Raw genomic sequence first — 15,710 nt, 5'->3', positions numbered from 1 at the left:
TCGAAGTTGATGATTTTAAAGCGAAGGGGAACAAGTCACACTGAACGTACTTACCGACTTCGCCCAGCGCGGTCAGGTGGGCGAGTCAGGCAAACAAGAAAACAAGGAGAACAAGCAACTTCAGCAGGCAAGCAATTGAAGAAGGCCATACCATAATAAGTTCTCTGCTTGACTATGTACTAGAATATCTACACTAAAATAAGAGCTGATGCAATATCTGAGGCTGCTTCCTTGGTTAGGCCTCGTTTTCATGTGTAATATTAATATTATTATTCTAATCTAAAATAATGGTTGCTTATTATTAAGGGAGTTTCACTAAAACACCCAAAATGGATGTTGAAATTATAAAAAAACCCAAGCACTATTTAAACATATAAACACACCCAAAACCCATCATTATACACATTCAAAACCCATTTATAAACACACCCAAAAAATTGACTTTGGGGTTGATTTTGGGTGTGTTTCTATGTTTAAATAGTTCTTGGGTTTTTTTTATAAATACATGTCTAGGATTGGGTTTATTTATAAATTTGTATATTATTAAATATCAAAATTCTTTACGTATAACTTTTAGATTATCTATATATATAAAGCAAAAGGTAGAAAATAGTGAAATATTCAAAATACCATAAAATTCATTTGGTTAATTCAAACATTAAGAATTGAAATTATTAATTAAATGAGGATAATATGGCAAATTCATATTTTTTCATATTAAAAAAATTAAAATTAAAAACAAAATCAGATAAGTCGTCCTACTTTTATAGAACATAACAACGTTATCTTTTCTTAATACTAAAAATAAAAGAAAAAGAAAAAGAAAACCAATTGACACATGCGTAAGCATGTGCTAAACTAGTTTATACTGATATACCAACAAGAGAAAATGATTAAGTATATCAAAATCCTTTCTCCAATTCGTGAAGTTCGAAAATGATACTTCAAATTTCACAACTATAGTTGCACGCGAGTATAAAACTGAACCAAATATGAAGGTATGCTTGGGCCAGTCTGACCAAAGCTCTCAAACGATGCACTTGAGAAGAAGGTACTCTTGACCCGAAAAAAAGAAGAGAAGAAGGTACTAAATTAAAGGATGTACGCCTATTTCCAGCCTTCGAAGTCGCATATCTCTATATGGTTCCACTGAGCGATTGGGTTTGAACGGTGGCGGTTCAATTTGGGTTTGAGCGGTCGGTGGTGGTTCAACGGGTTTGATTGGGTGGTGGTTCAATTGGGTGGTGATTGTGGTTCGAGTGACCAATAATATGGCAACTTAAATCAGAAACATACAGAAAATATGGCAACTTTCTCAAAAATTGGTACAATGCTGTAAACCAATAAATAACTCAAAAAACCAATACAAAAAGCTAACCATCTGCCTCGAGTAGCTAATAAAATTTGACAACTATTATCATCATCTTCTTATTTGCTTGTTTAGCTAATATAAGTAAACTTCCGACGTGCTTAATTTCTCTATATCCGACCTTTTCCTAACACTAACCCTTGGTTTGCTCATCTCTAGCAAGGCCACAAATTAAGGGACAAAAAGGAAATCCAGCAGGGCCCCTCAACTTATCAAGATTTTGCACAGCAAATAACAAGCCCATGTTTTCTGAAGAATCATGAAGCATATAACTTGGAGAGGTCTTCAGAGAAAGCCTTCTTAATGACATCTCTCTTGAGCTTGAGAGCTGCAGTGACCAGGCCAGATTCTGGAGTCCACGGTTCAGAAAGCAATTTGATTTTGGCAGGGATCTCAAACTTCTCCAAACGTGCCTTCTTTGCTTCCTATAATAGGTGAAACATAAATATTCGAAACAGAACAAAACAAAGTAAATTGAACCAAGCAAGTTTACAAAGGAATGAAAGCTTTTCATAAGGAGAGGAAGTTGAATAAGTAGCAAGTTCATTCGATAGTCGAGAAGGAAGCTTGGTGAATGACTGGATGACTCTTTGTTTTTAGACAAAAGAAAGAATGTTTTTTATAGGACAATAACTGACATAGGCTGGCCATCAAGGATAACAGACATTACGTCCATTAGATGCATAATGTATAAGATAAATAAACATCAGGGTAATCAATCTGCCTGAAGAAACTACTAGGCAGGAAGGCCAAGATTGTATATTGAGCTTAGATCAGAGAATCCAATAGAAATTCAAAAAACTAAAAATACATATATATAATTTATCATAGTGCAGCAAGCCAAGGCCAAATGTGATTAAATTTTATCAGAGATCTTGGCTACAGGCAAGAGTTTGTACCTTGATAAATGACAAGAAGAGCTCATGAGATGCATACACTCCTTGAGTTCAAAGATTTCTTTCTTTTCGTTTTTCGTTTTTCGTTTTTCTCTTTTTGTGGGGGAGTGGTTGCAATATTTGAGCTCAATGTTCAAATCCCTAGACTCAAGCTAAGTTCAAAATAATGGAAATTTACCCAGAAGATATACATACCTTTATAAGCGATGCTTGCACTTCTTTTATGGTTTCTTCTTTCACACACAAGTCTGAAAAATCACTAAAAGCAATTCCTTGCTTTGCAGCCCAATCTTCCACAGTGATTCGAGAAGCCACCACAATAGCCACACAGTAACTATGAAAAGGATCAGCATGCAACATGATATTGTCAACATAGGGGCACACTGAAAGAGCAGCCTCAACCTGTAAAGGAAACATTAGTTCCTGGGGAAAATCTGATGAAAAGTTGCATTCATCTTATAACACACATACCTTTCCTAAGGAGACATACTCTCCATGCTGAAGTTTAACTATATCTTTCTTACGGTCAATTATCTCAAGACAACCATCAGCGTGAAATTGCCCAATGTCACCTGTATAGAACCACCTCATTCCTTTCTCATCAACCTTTTCACAAAAAGACCAAAAACAAAACCCCCAAAGTTAGGATCTATTGAACATTTTTCTTTGGTGGGTAGTTGCAACCAAAAGAATATCGGTATGAAATATTTGAAAATACACCTTGTATGACTCTCTTGTTTTTTCTTCATTTTTGAAATAACCAAGTGTAACATTTGGACCACCGATGACTATCTCTCCACGCGGCATTGGGGAATCAGTTTTTAGATATCCTCCTTCGGGCCAATCAATTAACTGGACACAGAAGGTTAGAAAGTCAATATCACCTTCATGCCTTGGAAACAGCATACAGAACTCTTGTTAAGACATTTTCCTTAAAAGTTATGAATTTGAAACAGATAATGCAACACAGAAATGGAAAAATGAACACCTCCAAGAAACTGCAAGTCATGATTAGGATTTCAAAACTTTCTTTCTTCCTTTTTGGAAGAATTACTTTAAGAAAATTATCAGTTATACAGATGTAACTAAAATATCCATTGTCACCTCTTACCTTTATAAATGAGCATGGAAGCGGAGCTCCAACACGAGCAACAGATGTATCATCAAACTCTGAGAATGTCCCGCCAGCACAAGTTTCAGTTAGACCATACCCTTGACCAATTGGAGAACTGTCAATAGCACGAATGTGGTATGTTGAGAATAGAGCAAAAGAAAAAAGCATTAAAAATTATAGGCAGGACAAAGTCATGGTTCACAATTTGTTATGTTGTAGGCGCTAAAAGTACTAACCCAATGCAAATGTTGATGAATCTTTGAGTATCACCCGAAAGAGGAGCACCACCAGAAAGGATAAAACGGATGCTACCTCCTAAAACTGCACGGACCTTTCTAAACACAAGAAAGTTCCACAGAAACTTTTCCAGGCCCCAGGCCCCAAACCAACTACCATTCACAGCAGACAACCTACGAGCATATGCCAAGTGAAACAATCTCTGGGATAGACCACCCTTTGCATTTACCTGAACCATTATGAAGATACAACATTGACAAAACTGGTGTAGCACAAATGATCTATATGTGGACAGGCATAGGTATCTAAATATGTAAAAATCATGACCCTGCCAAGATTCAAAAACCTTATTCAGCACTCCGTCTCGAACACGATCAAGAATTGCAGGGACTGCTGTCAATACAGTTGGCGCAAGCACAGTTGCATCCCCCTTTGTTCCCTTCTTTATTTTACTTGAAGTATCAATAAGAGTCAATGGAGATCCATACCCTATGGCACTTCCCACAGCAACCATGACATTCTTCAATACAGATAATAAAAGTTGTTAAATCAAGTAGCACAGAGATATGAGAACATAACAAGATAAGAATCATAAATATAAAAAAATGCTCATTGAATTACTGTAGCCATGCAATATAGCCAGCTTACATATTCCCCATACCTCCGCTGCTAATTCAAGGATATGAGCAAGGGGAAGGTATGCCAGATAAACATCCTTGCTTCCAAGGCCAGGAACAATAGTCATGACAGCAGAAGCTACAGCTAGCACATTAGCATGTGTCATCATTACACCCTGTACAAAGTGGAAGCTGGAGGTGAATAATGTGTTCGTTGACTAACTTTTTAATACATTTGGAAAGATAAATGTCTATACTTGCATTAGATGCCACCCCAAAACAAATAAAAAACAAAGGGCACAGATAAAGTAGAAAACAAAAATCGCCATAGATATGAAGGGAAGTTGATAATGTAGAGAAATGTGACGCAACACGTGCTCATTCTGTTTACACATAGGACATAAATCGAACATATATGATCATTCGTCATAAATCACAATCACCCACAATGTACCCATCCAAAGGAAGAACTTTAAGTGAACCCAACCCATATCATATTCCCCACCCATTGTACCCTAACTCCATACAACCATGCAAGGTATTTCATATAAGCAAACAGCAATCCCATGAGCAAAATATTTCCATACATATTGATACATATACAATATTTTTGTTCGGAAAATGTGGATGCAACAAAGAGACTTTCATTATTGTCTCCTATTTTTAATTTCAAGATGGTATATTAATAATGGGATATTTATCAAATGAAAATGAAAGAGTATAGTAAAGTAAACTAGTGACATTTATAATACTGCAGCAGTTTCATACTAATAAAAACTAGGAGAATGCATTTTCTTCAACAAGATTCAAGACTAAGATTAGCTTATCTGATGTAACTAGAAGAATATGTCTCAGATCTACCAGCATCAAGAAAAGGGATCACTTGTTTCTTGAAAAAATCTTTAAAATCATCTATGTGATTGATGGGCATTTGTTTGAGTTCATAGATTTATGTAACTAGGTCAGGTTAAAGACATAAATGTCTTTTTTCCTGAGTTCAATGTCAAACCACCCATAAAAAATGTCACTATCAAGCATCTGTGTCTTTTGAAAACTTTAACAGTGTAACAAAAGCACTTTGCAAGTGTAATTTTTAAGCCTAAAACTCATTAAAGATCAACAGTCGATGATGCGAAGGTGAAAGGAAAAAAATAACAATATTGATACAAATGTCACACAAAGCTTCAAAAACAATCAACAATTAAAACCAATTAGAATGACTATCATGTAAAATAACAAGAAGATATAATAGAGGCTTTAAACCTTGGGTAACCCAGTACTTCCACTTGTATACATAATGACCGCAACATCTGCAGGAAGAGGTAGATCAGGTTCAACAGGGCTTTCTCGCCCAAGTCTCTCAACAACATCGAATGAAGTGATTCTCCATCTACTTTCAACAGATGAGGCACTAGATGGGATCTCATCATCCATACATATGATGCGCTTCACTGTGTCTAGTTGTCCACTTATATCTAGCAGTTTCTTCAGTTCTTTGTGCCCACATATCACAGTTGTAACTTCTGTCTGGAAATATAAAATGAAAACAATGCTGGTTATGCACTAAGAACAAACACTGTGAGGACAAATGATAAACATCCTAATCTAGTACTAACATACCAATATCACAAGGAATTTTTTTTTTTCCTTTTTTTTTCTTTTATTTGAAGAGAAAGAAACCTAACATCTAAAATGCATCTCCCTTCACCCTCCGTTTGGATGGAGGAAACTAACTCAGGATTTAGATAAAAGTCGGGAATTGAAGAGGAGAAATTGATATTTCCATTGTTTGGCAACTTAAGCATGGAACTTATTAAATGACACACAGAAAAAATTGTGGAAATTGGGGCATCATTTCGCAATTTCTATTGAACATGAATTCATTTTTCACTGTAATTTCTGTCATTTACAAAATTCGACATACATAAATCCAAACACATAAATTATTAATTGCCAGAAATTTAAACGATGGAGATCTAAATTCCGTCATTTAAGAATTCTATGCAATTTTCAATTCCTTCGTCCAAACGGACTAGGTTGCAACATTTTGGATGAGTTACACAAAAGTCACAACATATAAAATTGAAACAAATTTCTTGAGTTTACTACCATGTTTAAAGTTTTGTATTAAAGACAAATGAACATAGATGAACTCTAATCAACAAAAAAAAAATGTACAGAAAGGAACCTATTCTGCAATAGTAGCATACTGTGCAAAACAACAGTAATGTGAGCAAGTCTATGAGAGAGAGAGAGAGAGAGAGAGAGAGAGAGAGAGAGAACCTCATTTAATGAGTGACATAGAGCCTCCTCCCCAAGAGACGCATATATGGTAACAACAGTGACATTGCGCCTAAAACAACCCTGATATAAGAAAACATATTAAGGAATCAGCAATTTGTGTCTTTGTTATACTGGGACTAGACTACCCAAAACACATAGCATTCATGCAAACATGAAACTCAATTGATTTATCATTGCTCACAAACACTGCTGTTTAAAACTCTAGTTTAGTGACAGAATAGATGAATAAAAATCACATCATACATGCAACAACATGAAGATCGCAAGAAGAACGTAAGCTGGAAAAATTATCATGAAATGTCAAAAGAAGGATTAAATTTTTATGTACAAAGACCACATAAGATACGCACCTGCAATGCAATAAACCACTCTTCTCTTGTGTCAGCAAAGATTGCTACTCGTTCTTCCTTTTTATGCCCAAGTTGGGCTAAACCAGAAGCAAAGTTGCACACAACTTCAAATACTTTCCCGTAGGTTAGCCATTCATAGTCTCCCAAATGAAGCTTCTCAAAGGATCTTCCATCCTTTGATATTTCAACCTCCCTTGCAATCAATGCCCGGGTTCCAAGAAAGCGTCTATCTTGGAACCGCTTTGATGACTGCTCAAAAAGTTCAGCAAGAGTTGAAATACCTTCCCATAATGTTTCCACTGGGGAAGTAAACCGACGGTTTCGGATTGTAAACCCAGGTTCCCCACCAACATTAACAGGCAAACCCCGTTTTGTTGCTTTCTTAGATTTCTGAAGTATAAGAGTTAGTACAAGAGGAACAAGGGCACCAACAAGGTAGAGACCCATCTTTCAAAGGCTGTATATTCCCAGAAGAATGTACTAAATTCAATCCTGAAAATGGAACAATATCCAATCAATTGCAAATTTCAGAATCTGAAGTTATGTCTCTCGCTCATACAAAATAATAATTAATTAAGTACTGTCTATAAAAATATATAGTGGTAGCTAGCACTTCTTCCCCCTTAAGAATAAGTGTGGAGGATAATTTTTTACTGTTTTAGACATTTGTCACCAAATTACAATAGAAACTAGAAATCAGAAAGAAATGGTAATACAAAAGAATTCTTCAATATCTGAAAACAGAGCAAACTTCTTGTCAAAATGCCTAAGGAGGGGCCTAGGAGCTAGCTAGCATAAGGGTTTTGCAGCTACCCAATCAACCAGCTGACGAATGTTATTTTATTGTTGATTAATTCAATTACTTGAGACTTTAAAATGGAGCTCCCAGTTATTTTTCATTCTTCACTTTCATAAATCTCTCTTTTATCTATGTTCAAGCAATCATGAAAACAGAGCAGTACAACAAAAATGGCTTTCAAAATTTTTTTAAAAAAAATGCACATTGTAATTCAAAATCAAACGAATTTCAGAAAATAGATTGATGCTGATTGTGTGTTTGGGTACCTTGTTGTTGAAGCTAAAGCACCGAAGCCGAAAACGAAGACGAATTCAACTTAAGCTCATCAGCATTGCGAGAATGCAAGCAATGAATCAGAAGCAAAAGGCTCGCAAAATGTCATGGCGAGTGATGAGATTGAAACGAAGCGTTTAATAGCACAGAGAGAGAGAGAGAGAGAGAGAGAGAGAGAGGGTGAGCAAAAAGCCGAGCGGAGAGATCGAGAAGAAGGAACTTGGAGTCTCAGACTGACAGAAAGACAGAGTCTGAAGTGGTTTGAGTTTTGGAGTTTGTTTATTTATTTATTTATTTTAATAATAAAATTAAAGGCGCGAATCGGGCTCATATGGGCCGTACGATGTGGGTATTGAACAACGGTGGATATGGTGCTTGCGGCCCAAATGGGTTTAGACTCTTTTTGTCTTCAATTTTACTATCAAATAAAACAAAGAAGTTGTTACATTTGATTTGAGTGAATGATTTTTGTGGCTTATATTTACATAGTTGGTCTAACCGCGTGGCACGACGTGAAAGATGAGGATAAGGACCAGGATGGTGATACTAGGCCACAAATTAGTAGGTGAACCAATCTTGTCATTAATTAATTTAGAAAAGGATATTAAGGTTTCGTAGCCGTTCTTTTATGTGCATATAAGTGATTTTTAATTCATGTGTACGTAAGTGATTCGTAATTTATTACTAACGCATTAATGTACATCATGCATCAACATTTATTGTCTCGCACTGTATAGCACTTTTAGAAAAACACAGCACTCCAACTTACATATCTAAATTTTGTAGTACTTCCAATGTACCAAAATAGTCATTGTCGGCAAATGGATGGGGATTTTACTAAGCATGTGAATTTGACAAACTACCCTTTTAGTCATCATTTGTTAAGGTTGTGATGCCGTCTAAACATTCTGAGGATGGAGAAAGTTGAAAGAAATTTTCTATAAAATAAACAAAACCATAGCAATGATACAAAAAGGTGTCGAGACTATTTATACAGTTCCAACATGTTCCAATTGTTTAGTTCGGCCTTGGTCTTTCATTTGAAGTATCTTGTGAATTTCCCTGAGATGCTGTTGTTCCGGAAAACATTTCCATCACCGATCTCAAAGCTCCGCTTAGTTCCTCGGGCATTTGTTCTCCGAAATTGAAATTGATGTTACCCCCAATCCTTATTCCTGGTTCATCAAATCCCTCGGTACTGCTATCATCTCCTTGGTTATCTGGAGAATGTTGTCCTTGGTACGCATTTGCAGCCATGTTCATAAACATATTTGCAAATTCAGCAGGAAGAGCACCTGTGTTAAACGGCATAGAACCAAACGGAGGAGGCCCAGCATGGCTTCTCGACCCTCCTGTAGACTGGTTGGGGTGTTCTGAAGCACTGCTACTACTAAACGAACTTGTATTCTGTATAAGATGAGGGAAAAAGAAAAATATTACATAAAAATGACAAATTATACTTGTCAATAAATCATATCCTTCTCCCTCAAGAAAAGTATCATGCTACTTAAGGTCGCCTTCTATTTCTTAAAAGTTAAAACAGTAGCGATGAAAGGGAAAGTAGAGAAAGAAATTAGTCAAACAGCAAAAAGCATGCTAACTGGTGTCACCCCCAGCAGAGTATTGTGGACCTGTCTTCCAGTAGACGGGCACTTTTTCCTTAATATCAATGTATTACCTGACCAGATTCTGCTCGTTGTTGTTCCTCTCTCAATTTCTGAACAGCCACCTATTGGGTTCAAATAACAAAGTGATCAAAGAAGTAGTCATAAGAAATAAAGAAAAGAAGAAGGCACACAAGAACCAACCCGTATATTTTCTTTGACAGCTTCATTGCCCGGATCCAATAGCAATGCTGAAAGATTAAAACCCCCAATATGAAATGTTAAATACTACCTTTCTATAAATCTGCTTTCCCCATTTTTTGTAACCTATATTAGCTTGGCATTGGCATAGGTACTTCAAAAAGATTCTCTTACTAACCTTTCTTGAATCCTTTCTCAATAGCATCACTGTAGTTCCCTTGTGCATAATAAGCTAATCCCAGACGACTGTATGCCTTGCTATAATTGGGGTCGATTTCAATGGATTTAAGGCAATCTCTGATTGCTTCAGTATATTTGCGCATCTGAGTGTAAGCCGCTGCCCTGAATGTACCTCATATATATCAATTAAAATTTCCAGTTTCAAGAAACAATAAAGCTGGCAATTTGCTGCAACTAGACAAAATGAATCAAAATTTTACCAGAGTGCTTACTAAAATAATACTAACTTGACATCAAACATTTGAAGAATAGTTTATCCATATTGTCTTTGAGAAAACAATAATTGTTTTCCTTCTTTGACAATCCTCATTACTTTTTATCTTCTTTTGGACAATTGAAATATGTGAAGGATATATGTCACATTATTTTCTCACTGTTCACTATGAAAACTACCATTTCCTAGAATCAAGTAATCTGAAAATGTTGAGAATTTTCTGATGTAGTAATTTGTTGTTTTAACATAAAGATTAATTCACAACAGATATCTTTATGTGCCATTCCTTCTGGGAAAACTGAGAAAAGGTAGAAGACTAAAACTGTAATTGAAAAATTCCTAGTACCAAAACTGTAAGCACAAGTTGGTAGTGCACCTGTTACAGTAGTAAACAGCATTACTTTCACAAAGTGCAATGGCACAGTCATACAACTCAATTGCCTTGGGATAAAGCGTTGATTGCATGGCCTTATTACCTAACAAAATGAAAATCACATAACAGAATTAGCCTCTGCACAGAATGTTGATACTCCGTGTAGAGTGACATATTTAATGAAGCATAAGGTAAGATGCAGAAATTCACCAATGCCTTTGATGCATTTTTTCATTTCCACGGATATGGAAAAAAGATATTGTCATGTATAACAGGACAGTGAGTGCGTGAACTCACAGAGAGATAGAAATGAATTGGCTTTCTGATAAGAAACAAGAATTTCGTGGAAAAGAAAAAAGAAATACAAAACAAGATGGACACGGAGTCCATCAGGAGCAAACACCTAGAAAACCAAAATGAATGAGCTTTAAACCGCATTTCCTCAATTTGACAATGTAAAGTTAGTTCAAAAGTGATATACTAACAACACAACCAAAGCCATATGATCTTTAAATACCTTGTGATTTCAAGGTCTCTGCCAGATTTTTAGGACTGAATTCCCAGCATCCAGATCTTTCCATCTCCTGAAGCAGCAAATGATTTTCTTCTTATTAATAAAACTTTTAAAGGTGAAACAGCAGCAAGAACATTCCATTTAAGCACAATCTTGGGGTTAAACTCCTGGGGAGTACAATATCAATCACAATGAAGATCAAGCAACAAAAGTTCCAAAATGGAAGCAATAATTCAAACGTAAATATAACAAGGGTCATGAACTAAAACCAGAAAGGAAAATGGATAATGTCTAACACAATAGTTTGTGTAGCTGGAAGTTTAAAACCATTTGGATTGATGTTAAACTTCGAGTGAATCAGTTGTCCAATCCCTTCACATCACTCCCAATCCTCAACTCTTAGCTTTCCCCAAGAATCGCAAATCCTGGATGCTATACATCAAGAGTGTGCACCACACACATTGCCTCATGTATAAATGGTGGTTACATTATCAAATCTCACAACAAACTACAGAATCATTGGGAATTACAATACCCTGATCTGATCTGATGTATGGGGCCACACCGATACATTTATCTTTACAATTAAGTGTAAAGTTGGTTTCCCTTACCCAGTTTCATAATTTACTTCTGATATACAGTTTAATCTGCTATTATAATGGGACCTTAGGCCTTCTATTAAAATCCTCTCAATCACAAAAGAGAACATTAACTCTAATCCGATATGTTTCAAATATCTGAATTCAGCAATTTAGCATGTACCTAAGCTGCAAAGCATGACACTCTTTAAAGATGCTAGATGAGGCTAGAGGATAATTCATCGGCAAACCAAATTTAAGCAACATTAATAAAATTATGAGGATGAGGAGGATAAATTTCTAGGATTTATTTTGATGGACATCTTATTCATCCTTCATGTAGATTTTCTCTCTTTTTAACAGAAGTAGTTTTCTATGGTGGAAAAAAATCATGCAACTATAAAGATACATTTTTTTATGGAATTCACATGTAACCCAAAGGAAAAAGGGAGGGGAGAGAGAGAGAGAGAGAGAGAGAGAGAGAGAGAGAGCATACAGCTAAAGCATCATGGAATAAATTAGTCGCTTTGTCTAATCTGACTGGGTCATCATTACCATCAGGCAAGGTCTTAAAATAGAGACTTCTCTCAAGGGCAGAAAAGAATTGCCCAAAGAGTGCATCTTTGGACTCCCCTGCCAATAACACGATCATCAAATGCAAATTTAACATGCACTTATACTCAATTATTAAAATGCAGAAAGAACTCTAAACTGCAAAAACTTTCATTTCATGCTGTCAATGGTATTCCATTTATAATATGAGATTCATGTGCACATTAAATGAATAGATCAACAAAGTTCAAATCTAATTATACTATTTTTTGTTTCTTTTGAGAAAGATCTTTCTAAAACAACTTAATAATAATCATGTTTGGCATCATCCTCTTACCAGGACATTTTAATTTATAAAATAACAATGTCAACAGCAGCAATTAGAGCATAACTACAATCCAATTCATTAAGGCTAGGCATTTTTGGTCTCGCAAGGCGAGGCATAAGCCCTGTAGTGTTGAGGCGTAAACCCTTCGGGACATAAATTTTTTAAATCAAAATATATAAAGTTAAAACAAAAGTAAAAACAAAGAATGAAAGTATTGGGTCATTTATCAATAAAGAGCACAAAACAGCACCTTCGGTATAGCTACTAAGGATTTGATATAGGATTGAGGCTAGGAGAACCATATACACAAAAAAACATGGGAAAAGATAGAAGAGAGCTACTTACGAGTTGAGCTGGCCTTCTTCAGAGTAGAAAAGAGAAATAGAGAGTGAGGTATGCAGATGGAGTGAACTAGAAATGGAGGCTAGTTCACATCATTTGGGAGAAGAATTAAGGTTTAGAAAACTCAATTAGGGGCTGGGTTGTATTGAGTTGGAGAGGAAGAAGAAGCTGGGTTCATTAATTAGACAAAAAGTTGTGCCTTGAATTTAAAAACCAGCCTTGAATGAAAAAAAAAACCATTTCATTGCAAGGATGCCAATGCATGACAAAACGACATTGTCTGTCTAAAACTATCCAAAAAATTAAGGCACAACAAATTGTCTTCTTCTTCACTAACCCCTCAGCCTCCATTCATGCTGCCTCTGCAACTGAGCATGTGCCTAACACCAACTAATAATCAACCGCATACACCTTCCATGAAAAGAGCTAAACAACCCTATCCCTCAAGCAATTCACAAACACCTTGCCCATATGCATGCCTTGAGGTACAGCTCCAAAACTCTTTTGAAAAACACTGGTTCAATCCCTAAAGATGATTTAAATAATTGTTGATGCAACAGATAATGTTCCCTTTAAGGAAATGCACCCAATGACAAGATTCATGTACAAAAGTGGAAGCAAATTAGCCACACTCAATAAATGCTCCAACAAGGCAATGACACATGTAAAGGAAAGTATGAACTACAATTAGAGAAAAAAACAATGATACTGAAAACGTAATACCTAATGCATGGTCTTTACTTGTCAAATCTTCACCCTGATTAAAGTGTAACACGAGACAGAGTCAAACTCAAGACTAAAAATCAAATCTTGTAGTAAAAGCATTATTAAGAAATATCCATGTTCATGCAACTATAAAAGCATAGTTCAATTAATGATCTTAAAGAGAATGAAAATAAACAAAACCATCAAGAAGAATATAAAAGGACATGTTCTCAAATCAGGAAAGAACAGTGGTTTTGTGAATTAATCTGATTTCTAATCTTTTATTAAAAAACCAAACCTAACACAATCATATAAGTCCATTCAAGAATTAACACCACAATGAAACAACCAAATAATACAAAGTTAGTACAAAAGAAATCTCATATTCGCTTCTCCTCATCTGGTCACATATTCCTCTTCTTTTCCTACTGCTACGAGATAGCTTCCAACTTAATTATAACCAACATATACACCCAAGATCTGACCGTTAGCTACATTGCAAATTATAATATTAGTCACTATATCAGTCCTGATATTTAGAGCATATTCCATTTATGTCACTAAATATTCACTTTCCTGCGCTTTTATAACCTTCAACTCGCATAGTCAAAAGATATAAAAAAACCCCAACTAGATCCTTTTCCTTCCTTTTCTTCCATTTTCCTGATCACATACTAGTGGTTTAACACTAAGCATCCCTTTACGTCCTCATTTCCTTCCCTTGAAACAAAGGACAAGGCCTACTAGCCCACAGCTCCCATTCATTTATTATACCCAAATCCCAATATCCGACTGTTAGCAAGCTGACATTTTCATTGTCCATATTAACTTACAGATAAATTCAAAATTAATATATTCAATGCATTACACCCACATGATGATTTACATAATAATTATTTAAAATAATGAAGAAGATAACAGCCAAACACCAGAGATTTTGATGCCTTTGAAAGATTGGCATCAGCAGAACCCTGAGCGGCTGATGAACTAGGAGCATCAACTGAGCTCGATCCATGACCATGATCAGAATTATTCTCCTGAAGCTTGTTCAACTCCAGTGAACTAAAAATATCAACCAACGAAACGGGTTTAATCCAATCATCAGTAGCAGGTATATTAAGCTTAAAAGTCTCCTGCAAGCATTCCTTTGCAACCTCAAGGCTTTCAAGATCAACACCAGAAGCTGGTTCAACTGTCCCAAAGGAAACAACCCATAATTGTAATTAAAAAAGCATAATCAACAAGCACATTAAACTGATCCATAAAAAACAAACAAACAAGCAAATTAATGGTATTGAATCAAAAAGAGATATTGAAGAGAGAGGCAGAGAGCTGAACATGCAGCCTAAAAGAATGTAAAGTCTACAGCTTTAAGTATAAAAGTGCATCAATACATGAGGCATTCAAAATCCAAAATAATCAAACAATCAATGCAATTTTCATATCACCACAAAAAGAAAACAAAAAACTATGAAGCAGCTTCAAACCCTAAATATAATTTCACTATATAATCACATTTAACAATTACATAAAGAGAGAGAGAGAGAGAGAGAGAGAGAGACCTGAGTTGAGGAAATCCAAGAAGGAACGTACGATGCGACGAGAGATGGGAGAATCGGTCTTCAATGGAGCCATGGACAGTGGACTAACGAAGAGAGGTAAGAGGAGGAGTGCGCATGATAAAAACGTGCGCTACCACGGCGTCTGTTAGTCTGGAAGCGACCTCACTTGTCTGAGACTTGCGAGAACTCTCACGACTGACTGACACTTTGGGGCTTTGTTTGGCTACAGGATCTTTGCTGTTCCTTGCTGGTGTTTCGTTTAGGTTCTACATAATTACTCTGATTAGCTTTAACAATACAAAAAAAAAAACAATTAATCTCAATTGTTCGTTTCGTCCGATGTAAGAAACTAATCCTCCGTTTAGAGCGACAATGACGTCACATAAATAAAAGATGGGGGAGACTTTGGAAAAACACAAAGGAGAGAGAAATTTTGTAAAAGAAGCCAAAATGGACAAAATTGCCCTTATTTATTTTTGGATTTCATAAGGAATCTTTTACATTTGCATGTCTTTGATTTGAAAGTTGAAAAGTTTTC

At 35.8% G+C, this 15,710-nt stretch overlaps 2 protein-coding genes across 3 annotated transcripts; both read right to left on the bottom strand.

Moving 5' to 3' along the window:
- Positions 1–1,293: 1,293 nt before the first annotated feature.
- Positions 1,294–8,222, bottom strand: LACS9 (long chain acyl-CoA synthetase 9). Its single transcript, XM_089046881.1, has 12 exons — positions 7,953–8,222; positions 6,888–7,379; positions 6,517–6,597; positions 5,497–5,760; positions 4,278–4,409; positions 3,963–4,136; positions 3,616–3,845; positions 3,377–3,494; positions 2,986–3,117; positions 2,737–2,871; positions 2,461–2,667; positions 1,294–1,794 (listed from the first exon to the last, which is right to left on the bottom strand). The coding sequence occupies exons 2-12, from the start codon at positions 7,332–7,334 to the stop codon at positions 1,627–1,629; spliced, it is 2,088 nt and encodes a 695-aa protein (XP_088903007.1). The 5' UTR covers positions 7,335–7,379; positions 7,953–8,222; the 3' UTR covers positions 1,294–1,626.
- A 652-nt stretch (positions 8,223–8,874) lies between these two features.
- TPR8 (Tetratricopeptide repeat (TPR)-like superfamily protein) lies at positions 8,875–15,433 on the bottom strand. Of its 2 annotated transcripts, none has more exons than XM_089045944.1 (10): positions 15,173–15,433; positions 14,540–14,802; positions 13,629–13,662; positions 12,180–12,316; positions 11,109–11,175; positions 10,595–10,694; positions 9,943–10,106; positions 9,768–9,814; positions 9,638–9,688; positions 8,875–9,366 (listed from the first exon to the last, which is right to left on the bottom strand). In XM_089045944.1, exons 1-10 carry the CDS (start codon positions 15,243–15,245, stop codon positions 8,977–8,979), a joined length of 1,326 nt encoding a protein of 441 aa, XP_088902070.1. In that variant the 5' UTR covers positions 15,246–15,433; the 3' UTR covers positions 8,875–8,976. The 2 variants fall into 2 exon arrangements, with proteins under 2 accessions (XP_088902070.1, XP_088902071.1); XM_089045945.1 differs by having other exon boundaries at positions 14,555–14,802; positions 15,173–15,386.
- Positions 15,434–15,710: the final 277 nt, after the last annotated feature.

This window comes from Prunus mume, linkage group LG2 (assembly GCF_029339155.1).
Source record: "Prunus mume cultivar Tortuosa linkage group LG2, ASM2933915v1, whole genome shotgun sequence".
In the NCBI taxonomy this organism is placed as follows: Eukaryota; Viridiplantae; Streptophyta; class Magnoliopsida; order Rosales; family Rosaceae; genus Prunus; species Prunus mume.
The sequence above is the reverse complement of the archived record's forward strand: the minus strand, read 5'-3'. Positions and strand labels throughout refer to the sequence as shown.

Excerpts from the sequence above, each read along its gene's own strand:
- LACS9 (XM_089046881.1), bottom strand. The coding sequence starts at position 7,334 with ATGGGTCTCTACCTTGTTGGTGCCCTTGTTCCTCTTGTACTAACTCTT. Across the intron at positions 6,598-6,887 it reads AGTGGTTTATTGCATTGCAG|GGTTGTTTTAGGCGCAATGT; the intron begins GTGCGTATCTTA and ends TTCTTATATCAG. Across the intron at positions 3,118-3,376 it reads TTCCATGCTCATTTATAAAG|TTAATTGATTGGCCCGAAGG; the intron begins GTAAGAGGTGAC and ends TTCTGTGTCCAG.
- TPR8 (XM_089045944.1), bottom strand. The coding sequence starts at position 15,245 with ATGGCTCCATTGAAGACCGATTCTCCCATCTCTCGTCGCATCGTACGT. Across the intron at positions 11,176-12,179 it reads TATTCCATGATGCTTTAGCT|GAGATGGAAAGATCTGGATG; the intron begins GTATGCTCTCTC and ends TTGCTGCTTCAG. Across the intron at positions 10,107-10,594 it reads GCTGTTTACTACTGTAACAG|GGCAGCGGCTTACACTCAGA; the intron begins GTGCACTACCAA and ends AGGTACATTCAG.